Source organism: Gymnoscopelus braueri (genome assembly GCF_963280865.1).
Source record: "Gymnoscopelus braueri genome assembly, chromosome: 13".
Lineage (NCBI taxonomy): Eukaryota > Metazoa > Chordata > Actinopteri > Myctophiformes > Myctophidae > Gymnoscopelus > Gymnoscopelus braueri.
In genome coordinates, this window is record NC_137615.1 from 21,629,817 (window position 1) to 21,641,094 (window position 11,278).

The window sequence follows — 11,278 nt, forward strand, 5'->3', positions numbered from 1 at the left end:
CTGGAGGGATGGGCAGATTGGGCACACAGACTCCTCCTCGCCCTCTGTCTTAATCTGTGCATGACTCTGAACATTTGGTGAGAGCTTGTCGCCTATTTGCCAATGCTGGCAGCTTCACCTGTCAAGACCCCCCCCACCCCCCAGCCCCAGCTTTCTCTGCTGGAAGGTGAGGCAACAGAGAGGAGAGAAAGTGTGTGTGTGTGTGTGTGTGTGTGTGTGTGTGTGTGTGTGTGTGTGTGTGTGTGTGTGTGTGTGTGTGTGTGTGTGTGTGTGTGTGTGTGTGTGTGTGTGTGTGTGTGTGTGTGTGTGTGTGTGTGTGTGTGTGTGTGTGTGTGTGTGTGTGTGTGTGTGTGTGTGTGTGCGTGCGTGCGTGAAACTGAATACGTGTTTTTGTTCATTTCATATGCCGATGCCTTGAGTCGAATTAGCGCGCGAGACGGTGACGAAAGGCAATGCCAATGCTTAACTGGTAATCAACAGAAAATGGTGTATTCTTATAATATAATACTGTATACAGAAACACAAAAGGTTATGATAAAAAACAAAAAAAAACACCACATTATCCTTTTTACATGAGTACATTCCATTCTTTGTGGAACCGCTAACCACTTTAGTTTCTGGTAGACATTGATCTGCTCGCGTTGTGAATCACACAGCTGTTCGGAGCATTATTCACTGGACCCTGAGAATGTTCTAGAGACATGGGCTGTACTAGGTGTATTCCCCTCTATTCTCACCCAGACTATTCTCTTAGTCTGGGACTCGACATGGACTAGAGTTTGGTCAATAGATGAGAGCTCTAATGTTCATGGATTCTGTGTCTGGGTGAAAGGTCAAATGAAGATGGATCTCGGACCGGCTCTTGCTCCAATATTCCCGTCAATGCCCCTGTGTTCATTTAACTCTGAAGAGTGTAAAGTAGGGTCCATTTGGGTCCATCTTTACGTTCTTAGTGATAAATGAAAGCAGAGGACTGTGCTTTGTACCTTAAGCCTGGGTTATGCTTAGTTGTGTGTGGGTGTGTGGGTGTACCGAAAATAACGGATCTCCGGCACACAACGCGTCGTGCGGCGCATTGTCAGCTTGTAGGTGGGCTATTTTCAGTGCACGACCGGCGTGCAACTAAGTAATAAATCATTATTACCTTTAGGATAACCTGATGAATGCTGAAGGTGCGTAGACTGGCACATCTCCCTTTAAAACGTATTTAATAAAGCAGCATGGGCTGCATTTGACAGACAATCAAAAGAAAAGGAGTGGTTTTAATGAGGATTTAGCTATGGGATTTGCTGTCAACCCTGGCCAAGACTGGCCCCCTGTGGGTGGTCGTGTGCCAACTGCGAGTGGGAAACGCACAAGAATCCCAGGCCACCGTGATTTGGCCCTGGTACCACATGACAGTGCTCCTGCTGGCTTAGATTTGGGGCTGATGAGTCATATCTTACATAATTGTCTTTTCCGACAAATGACTTATTCATGGCTTTGTGTGGCGTGCTGTGGCAGTTAAGGTACAAGGCCACTTGCAATGCATCACCTGCGAGTGCCGTGGCACAAACATTCTGTGCTGGGCAGTGCCCTCGTCAAATCCTGAAATAGACCAATCTTGGCAGCCATCTGAACCAGAATTCTTCCCAAAAATCTGAATTATTTTGTATTGTCTGTATGGTATGTTTGCACATGAGAGGAATGTATCTCTTTGAGGTTGGTGCGCCTCACTGAATAACAAAAGTATTAAGAAATATTTGTGCAGTAAGTTGTCCAAAACAATTAGCAACAGAGAGAGACTGATATGGGCAACATGGGTAGATGGATAAATATGAATTATTGCACAATTTTGTATCTCTTGACGGAAGGTAGCTTTTTATTATTTTTTTTCTCTGTGCTGGAGCAGCACAGGTCTATGGATCCACAGATGTTCAATCAGCACTTAACTCCTCTTCACATTCAGTCTTCAGTCTGGTGCTCCTAATGTTAGAATACATCTGACAGAAACATCTGTCCGTTTTGCCCCTCGGCTGTATGGCCGGTGACTGCAAGTCAGACGAAGTCTGTGATGGATTTCAGCGGTAGTGGAAGGGAGACATACATCATAACGGATGAGTTGATGAATTGAATACATAGGACCACAATGGAAACCTTTAAGCGTCTTACTGTAGGCACATGCTGTTTACATTTCTGACTAATAAAGTATTCAATCAATCAAGTTGCTTAATGTTGCTTTGTGAAGAAGATTTTAGTGTAATGGTAGTGAGAAGGAGGTGGAGAAAGATACATTCAGATAAATGGGAGGGATTGTAGCAAGGATAAGCGAACATGAAAAGTTCTAAGTGGGTGTGAAATTGCAGGAAACATGTCAAGTCGTCTAGACTCTAGATAGGTTTGCATTATGGAAGATGGCAAACGGGAACGACGATGAAAAAAAGAATCACTTTTCTTTTCACAGAAGAATAACTGCCACGTAGTGATGGGCACATTTACAGCTCATAGAATAGGTAACACTGAGGACGATAATGGCATGGCTGTCATGGCCAGCTCGGCTTCTCCGACCGCCACCTCAGAGAGGAAGGCAGCCATGGAAACTGCCCAGACTGACTTTACGGCCCCATAAAGCAGGATGCCTGCCCTGACCACTTCCTCTCCATATGGCTGGGTTGCATCTGGTCTGTCCCTTAATGAAGAGTAGAAATATAGTGTAAGATTATCACCGCATGAGATCTCTATTTACCAGCTGACACACATGACCAACTGTCAAACTACCAGAAGGCTCACTCAACCAAAAGGTTTTATTGAACAGCTCTCTGCTGCCCTCTTCTGACAAATGTAAGTTATTGCATTGAGAATACAAGACTATTGGATCACCTACTCTAGATTATGTGTACTGGATGTTTATTTCCAGATGGGTGAGAGTGTAGAAATGTAACACTGCGTCCCTTTTCCGCTATAATTTTCATAAAACCACCAATGGTTGTATATTTGATGCAGCTGTTTGCTGCTTCTCTTTCTCTCTCTGTCCATCAGTCTCTCACTTCAACGTCTCCATTCCTCTGACTCTGTGTGTCTGTCTGTCTGTATCTGTCTCTTTCTTACGCTCTTTTTTTCTTCCCTCTCACTCAGGGCCAAGCAGACCTGCTGAAACATGCTAAGAGCGAGGCATTGGACACCCTGCGTCAGATCCACTGTGCAGCTCAGTCCTGTGGCCTCAGTAAGAACGGAGCAGCTTCCCCACAGCTACAGCACCAGCCTCCTCCTCCGCCTCCTCCCCCTCCTCCTCCTCCTCCTCCTCCTTACCAGCAACAGCCACAGCAAACCCAGCTACCGTCTCAGCCTCAAGTCCAGGTCCAGACCCAGGCTCACAACCAGGCCCTGGCCCATCCACAGCAGCCGCCCCTGCAGCACTCCCAACCTCAGTCTCAACCCCAAACATTACCTCAGGCATACCTTCATGTCCAGCCCCAGCCTCAGTCCCAGATTCCAGTTCCCCCACTGGCTCAAGCCGCCTCTCAGCCTGCGGCTTTCCTGCAGACCCAGCAGTTCCATCACCAGGCCCAGCAGCCCAAGGCCGCAGGTCCCCAGGAAACTGTTCCCGAGGAGCCGGTCGGTAACCATCCTGTTGGATCCTGCTGACCCGCAGCCTGTGCCCACAGAGCATCCCACCCGCTGAGAGACAGAGAGAGGCAGATGAAGGAAGAAGAGGAGAGGGAGAAGGCAAGCATGGCTGAAAGGGAGAGGCAGATCGAGGAAGTAAGGGAGAGAGTAAAGGAGATGATGGCCACAAAGAAAGCAAGGAGAGTTAGGAGCGAGACGCGTGTCTGAGGGCGATGTTTTTGTCGCGTCTGTGGCAAGAGCATGGCGGCCAAAGCAGAGAAGAGAAAAGACTGACCTCGCATTCCCCTCGCAAACAGCTCTAGAGCACTGGACCTTACAGACTGTAATACCTGTAGCTTGAAAGAGGAGGTAACTCCTATTTGAGCCAATAGGCTCTGGTCTCTTCTCTCTTCTCTGGTCTTTCGCTCTCTCTCGACTGGTTTGACCGTGAGTCTTTGTTCAGGCGTTGGACAGCCAGTCAGTGAGTCTCTAGTGTCTCTAGTCTCTCTCTCTGGGCGTTGGTGGTTACACAAAGTACTCTAGCTCTGTGGGTACAGGTTTTACTGCACATTGACATTTCATACCCGTAGATGTTTGCCGTTGGATTTCCCCAGAACTCCTTGGCATCAAGCTTTTGTTTCTTTGTGCTCACCCTTCACTTCCTGCCTTTTCCACGTGAGACGCATAACGTTACATGCAGAACTTTGCCCCTCTTCTCCACTGAGGCGGTCATTTTTAAGTGCACACAAGGTAGAGGAGACTGACACAACTTAGGTATCTGTGTAGCCATCGTACGTAGATGACCATTACAGTACAAATTGTGGAGCACACACAACACAACCTGCGAGTCTGAATGCTCTCTCGTTCAACCTTGCACATCTTCACAGTGTCATTCCGTAGGATTTGAGTTCATCTTAATGGTGATTTAAACTTAGTTGCATATAAAATCTGTAAGCTCACAACGCATCGTTGAGCGACACATTGTGAGCTTGTAGAATGGCAATTTTCGGTACGCAACCAAGTATAAATCAAGGCTTATACTCTTCACTCCTGGACTCTGTCCGTAGTGTTTCTTTATTTCCTTCCCAGGGGGTGTGTGTGTGTGTGCGTGATGTTGAGTTGAGTCAGTGTTTTGGTCCCCAGCGTGGAGCTAGTCCACGCTGAGTGGCAGAGTGTATACCAGCCAATCAAAACTAGAACATTCTACCCCTCCTTAGAAACCAAGGGTCCAGGGTCAATGTTCACATGGTACTGCTGTTAAACACCTACACAGAAAAAGAGGCAACGTAAATATAGATGTATATGTACGTATGTAAAATGTTTGAAGGAAACATGTATTGCTATTAATAATTCTTGCAGATACAAACAATAATATTATAATTGTTGTTAGTTATATTGATATCATTATTATTTTATAAAAACTTTACTTCTGCGTAAACAGCAAATTGATAACTATCTTTTAGTGGTGCAGATCAGGTGTGTACAAACTGGGATAGGAATTACGGGTTAGCACCGTCCACAACTTGGGGTGGGTGGGTTGGTAGGTCAAAGTTTCACTTCTAAGTGAGTGTGGATTCTGTTAGAGCTCTTTTAAGTGGCCCATTAAAACTGGCTTCATTGTTAATCCTGTCTCCTCTTTTTCTTTTCACTTATAATGTTTGTAGTTTCTCCATAAAATCTTGTATGAAGATGCTTGTACATATGGGAGCAATATAAATAATACTATTTGTGTACAACAGAACCTGTGGGTCACAATGGCGTTATGAGCCTCAAAAGATTGAGAACCACTGGTGTAGAATACACATGAACCCTCATTAGAATGTTTTTTGACTGAGACTCAAATTAGAAACAACGTGTCATTTTTTACTTTTGGCATCTGGCCACAAAGTAGTTGGTGAAAGTTCCAGAGAAGTGTCCTGGTGATGGATCCCTGTCAGGTAACTAATTAAGGGATGACAGACCAGACACAAACCCTTCAAATGAACAGAAACAGGAACATTATTTATGTGATGTTTGTGGTCACTTTGATGTCCAGGTAAACTTTGGCTGCTGTAGACAAATATTAAATCAGTGGTTGTGTGGTTTTCTGCAAGCTTCAATTGATTCATGGAATACTTTATTAACCAGTTTGAAAACAAGCCACGGGGGGCTTGTTTTCATTTCAGCATTTCAGCATTCATTTCAGCATTTTAGTTGTTGCTATATATATAGCATCAATATATATATACTGTAGAACTAGTTTTTAATTATTTTAATACATTTTTTTCCCTGAAACTTAGGTTAGGATTTAGAATCGGCCTCAGGTCTGTTTAATCACGCTTAAAAAATAGATTAACATGGGTGCTCATTTAATTATAACTTTGTTTTTATTTAAACATATTTGAAAGAAACATATTCAATATGAATTTGATTAATTTAATATGTAATATTTTGCCATGCAGACTTAGGCCACTAGTAAGTAAGGCTTGCATTTTGTAGGTTTTTATTTTCCATAATCATCTCTTCATTGTCATATTCTATATGCATGGCTTGTTTCACCAGAACAAGTTGCTTAACTTAGTGATATTTTTTGGTTAAAACAAAAACTGATATGAAAGGGCCTGGTCTTTAATTGGCACCTGCAGCTGTACCTCAGGGCTCTGGGTGGGGAGTATACTTTATCTTGACTTCTGAGCTAAATCAATAGACCAAATCATTATGACATCACCACAAACAAAAGGAAGCCTGCAGTGCATTGGAGCAGTATTATTAATTAACCTAACCTTCTAAACTAACCTTCTGCACCTAATTTCTGGAAGCACAGGATACTTATGATTGATTATTAGAAATATATTATTTAATTCTAAATATCAACAGGTTGACAAAGAGACCTAGCTAATGTTTAAAACAGGTGTTCCTTTCTCACAGGTGCTTATGGTAGGAACAAAAACAAAGTTCTGCTTGTGGTGATGCAGAGCCAGACTGCCTAGGGAGAAGAATACTGAGGCTCTGTGTCTTGTTTCGGGAAGAGGACAGAAGAGGGCGCTGAAGAGCCGTAGGGCCCCTGGCTTCACCCTATTTTATTTACTCCACTGCGCCCTCTACCGATATGGTCAATGGTCATTTAAATTGACCAGATCTGTAGAGGGCGCAGTGGAGTGAATAAATGAATTTCCATCTGGTGGACATATTTTATTTTCTGCCCAAAAGGTGTATTACATATACAGAGAGGGTGGGGTGCTGAGAGGTTTCCCACCATGGAGAATAGACTTTCAACAACACAAAACAGCATTTGTTTCGGTGAGTAGCGAAGTAGTTTTTTACTAAAGACTGGCAGAGCATTAGAGAGAACTCACTAGGACCAGGGAGGCTCCCCCCCAGCTGCCTGATTGATTGTCATGTGGGTATCCTACATTGGACTGCATGGTCTGGACTGGGACGGTTTTCAAACGTAAGTAGATTTTTTTCAAATATCTGCAAGTTTCCTAGGGGTTGTGGGCATCACTTCCTGTCGATTTGATTGGACTGGATTGGATTTGATGGGATTTGATTGGATCAAATTGACAGGAAGTTAGGGTTGCCACCTTTCAGAAAACGAAATAAGGGACTTTATTTTGGTTTTAGGGTTAGGATTAGGAATTATGTTATGTTATGTTATTTAATTCATATTTTTGCCTGATTTTACCAATTTATTATCACAAAAAACAATTTCTGCCTAATAAAATATTCAAACAAAATGGGTTTATACTAATGTATTTTGTGGATTATATTAGACAACAACTAGACGGTTAATTCCGCGGATTTGGGTACTTTATATTGTTTTTTTTGTTACTTTATTTCGGGTTTAGGGTTAGAGTTAGGGTTAGATTAGGGTTATGTTATTTAATTCATTTTTTTTTGCGGTTAATTTCATGGATTTTGGTACTTTATTTTCGTTTTTTTGTTACTTTAATTCGGGTTTAGGGTTAGGGTTATGTTGTTTAATTCTTATTTTTTCGATTGGGTGCCCCTGATTACTCAATAAAAATACCTTAAAATTATACTCGAGTACAGTACTTGAGTACATGTACTTAGTTACTTTCCACCACTCACTTTCACTGTCAGCGTTAGATTAAAATGACTTACTCACCTTCTGCAAAGATTGTCTTGGTTTCAGAGAGCAGATTTTTAGGGTTAGGTTAGGGTTATGTTATTTAATTATTTTGGGGGAGCCAGCCCCCCAAACTCCTGAAATACATAGAAATCTATGAAATCTAAATAAAACAATCTATGACGTTTATATTAAAAAGAGCTAGCCCCCCAAACCCCTAAAATACATAGAAATCTATGCATTTTGGAACAGTTACTATATATATAGTCAAGAAAGCGTTTAGTCATACTGTATGACTAAACGCTTTCTTGACTATATATATAGTAACTGTTCCAAAATGCATAGATTTCTATGTATTTTAGGGGTTTGGGGGGCTATACTTAAAGTTTAAAGTGCTTTATTTGCATTGAACATTGTAATAAATTGGCTGAACTATAGCCTCAACTTGAGCATAATACTGTATGCATATAAAGTGCTGTAAAAACAAAGCCTGGGAACACTTTTACTGAAAGAGGACAGTAATACAATGAAACACTTGTGTGACCCAAATTAAAAGATTAATAAAAAACAAAGTGCAAAGAAATCCTCCTTCCCTCAACCCTCTTAGCCAAAAAGTCATGGGTCCATCAGAAAGTGTTCGCACAGAACGTATCTTAGCAACGTGAAATCGCTAATTCTCATTGGTCGTGAGCTGCTGAGCGCACTCCCAGACAATGGGATCATATCTGGGAGTGCGCTCACCGCTCAGCAGCTCACGACCAATGAGAATTAGCGATTTCACGTCATACTAAAGTTGCCAAGTCTTCTTATTTCCCACAAAACTTTGGACAAATGTTGGCTTGTTTTTGTAGGTCGGCTGGCTCATTTCTCTCACTATACTTGGCAACACTGACTGACTTGCGGACAGCTGAGATCTGCACATTCCCAGTCACACAGCGGAGACGGAGAGAGAGACAGGACAGCACATCATTGCCCTGTCTTTCATATTTTATTATTGTTTTATCATTATTTATTTATTTATTATTTATCATTTTTCATTATAATTATTATATAAATTATGATTTTTTTCATAATGATTCCCCGACCTTAAAATACGGGGACAAAGTGCGTCCCTTATCAGTTCAATACGGAACGCGTCATTTAGTTTCCAATTACGGGACGATTCCGTATTTTACGGGACGGGTGGCAACCCTACAGGAAGTGATGCCCACAACGCCCAACTTGTGGATACAATCATAGTGGTATTTCACAGTTCACTTTATATGTGTTATTTTAACGTCTACTCAGGCTTTGGAGTGAACCCAGACAGTTTTTAAGTTGCTTGATTCATATATATTTTTTATTCAAACTTTTTCCTCCGGTGCGTTGTCCTCTTAACAAAACATTATTCATTTGGCAAGTGAAGGGTCCCACAGCCCACTCACTCACACACACATGACATGCCATATCAGACACCAGAACCAGGGACATATGTATGTTTGCAAATTGCAATGAGTCGAATATGGTTGCAATAGTTTTATATAGCAATTAAGGTTGTGTGTCTGATAAATCAAATATAGAAATATTGAATCAAACAGCTTAATAACTGTCTAGTGCACACAAAAGTCAGAGTAAACGTTATGACCAGAAGTGTTTTAAAGAGAAATAGCCTACCTTTAAGTGCCTCAAAGTTTCGGTAGTAAGGCCTACATAGCAATGTGTAACCTATTTTTTGTAAATATCACAATGACAATAATTATTTAAAAAATCACACCCAGTGTGAAGTGGGCGGTGTGGTCACAGTGGTCATCACAGTGATGGAAGTTCACTTAAAGAAAAGTAATATTGTGGACCAACCATTGTACACCCCTAACTTAAAAAAAACCATAAATGTGTTTTTTTTTAAGTGCATAGTCCTATTTATAGGGCTATGCACATGTGTCATGTTTCACTAGCCAATCACAGTCCTGAATAGACTGTGATTGGCCAATCACGGTGCAGGGTTAGGGGGGTACACTGGTGGCCAATCACAGCGCAGGGTTGGGGGGGTGCAATTACCAAACCTCACATATAGGGGCGGTTTCACCGCCCAAAAATAATCTGGTAGGGATGAGGGCTATCTGGGAGATTCATAATCATCTCTTCAAACGACTATTTAGGCCTATCTCTCTGTCTATCTGCCTTACTGAAACACCTGCATACAATGCTTTGTTGAACGCTATTACATTTAGGTTGTCATAGTTGTCTTTGATTTGATTTCGCTCAATGTAAAAACAATAAAAAAAAAAAAACAGTACACAAAATATAAAAAGAAAAGTGCCAGGAGGAGGCAAGAAGCCCAAAAGGGCTTATATGAGGCTTCTACCAATGTATAACAAATGACATGATTGCAGTATAAAAATGTAAAACATGATTGAAATACCTGATTATTATCCAGATTACTGATAATAATTAGCCAACATAGTTGACATATCAGATTTTACAGGATGTGAAATCCAACCAAGCAAACAGGGAATAGAGAAGAAAAAATTATAATAATGACAATAAATGTGTGATAATGGATGTGACATTGTGTGACCTGGACAATCAGAACATCCTTCAATTTGTTCTTGTATAAATGAAGTGAAGAAAGTTGTATACCAGTAGAGAACTTGTCCCAAAGTGTAGTAGGCCTACCTCTGTATTTAAGAGAAACTTTACCATGACTATTATACGTAAAAATGGGGGGAGGGGGGGGGGATTTGTAGCCTGGCTAGTGTTGTATTTGAGAATTTGAGAATTTGTTTGGAAGTAATTACTAAAAGGTTTGGGAATGGAGTTGGGGTATATTTAAACTTATAAATAAAAAGGCATATTTGACAAGTGTTGATCTGGTGGAAGACAGTAAATAGTTTTAGCTTTTTGAAAAGTGGAGCAGAGTGGTCAAGTCATTTTGAAAAAGTAACAGTTCTGACAAATCTTTTCTGAAGTAGGTAAATACTGTGGAGGTATAAATCATATGTTCTGGCCCAGACAATGTTGCAGTATGTTAAGTGTGGATAAATCAAGCTATAATATAATGTAAGCACAGTCCTGATTGACCAGGCCACTAATTTTCCTGATGACACCAAGCGATCTTTACCTGCCTATTATTATATAACTCGGTGGTTCTCAAAGTGGGGTCCAGGGACCCTCAGGGTTCCTTTAGGTTTAGGGGGTGTCAAATGATCCCTTACAGGTCTGTAACTCTGTGTGTACAAACACAAACTTGAAATTCAAAAGGTTGAAAACCACTGATTCTGAACCACTGACTATGTACTTATCTATCTACCCACAGTAACTGTTCTAACTGAAATATTAGAGCAATGATGACATCATTCCATGTAGCCTCCTCATGTGTACCTCCTCCAGAATATTGGACAAAGGATTTTTTAAATCCACCTCAACCCTTGCTTGAAGGTGATTATTTCAAAGCTGTAACTAATGCTAAACTCACTCTTAAATATACACTAAATCAATAAAAGTAAATATTAAAACAATATTTTTTTTTATTCCAGGAATAGGTGTCAAGAAGAATATTTGTCTTATACTATGCGCACAGAGGTTTGTGTGTGTGTGTGTGTGTGTGTGTGTGTGTGTGTGTGTGTGTGTGTGTGTGTGTGTGTG

The 11,278-nt window shown here is 41.3% G+C and overlaps 1 protein-coding gene across 1 annotated transcript in view; it reads left to right on the top strand.

Annotated features, from left to right (window-relative positions):
• The window catches only part of LOC308097874 (inactive phospholipase C-like protein 2), a 98,990-nt gene extending 93,811 nt beyond the window's left edge, over positions 1–5,179 (top strand). The window contains exon 6 of the mRNA XM_080445972.1: positions 3,115–5,179. Within this exon, the coding sequence (XP_080302098.1) occupies positions 3,115–3,624 (510 nt within the window). The 3' untranslated portion in view covers positions 3,625–5,179. The remainder of the gene's footprint in view (positions 1–3,114) is intronic.
• The last annotated feature ends 6,099 nt before the right edge of the window (positions 5,180–11,278 follow it).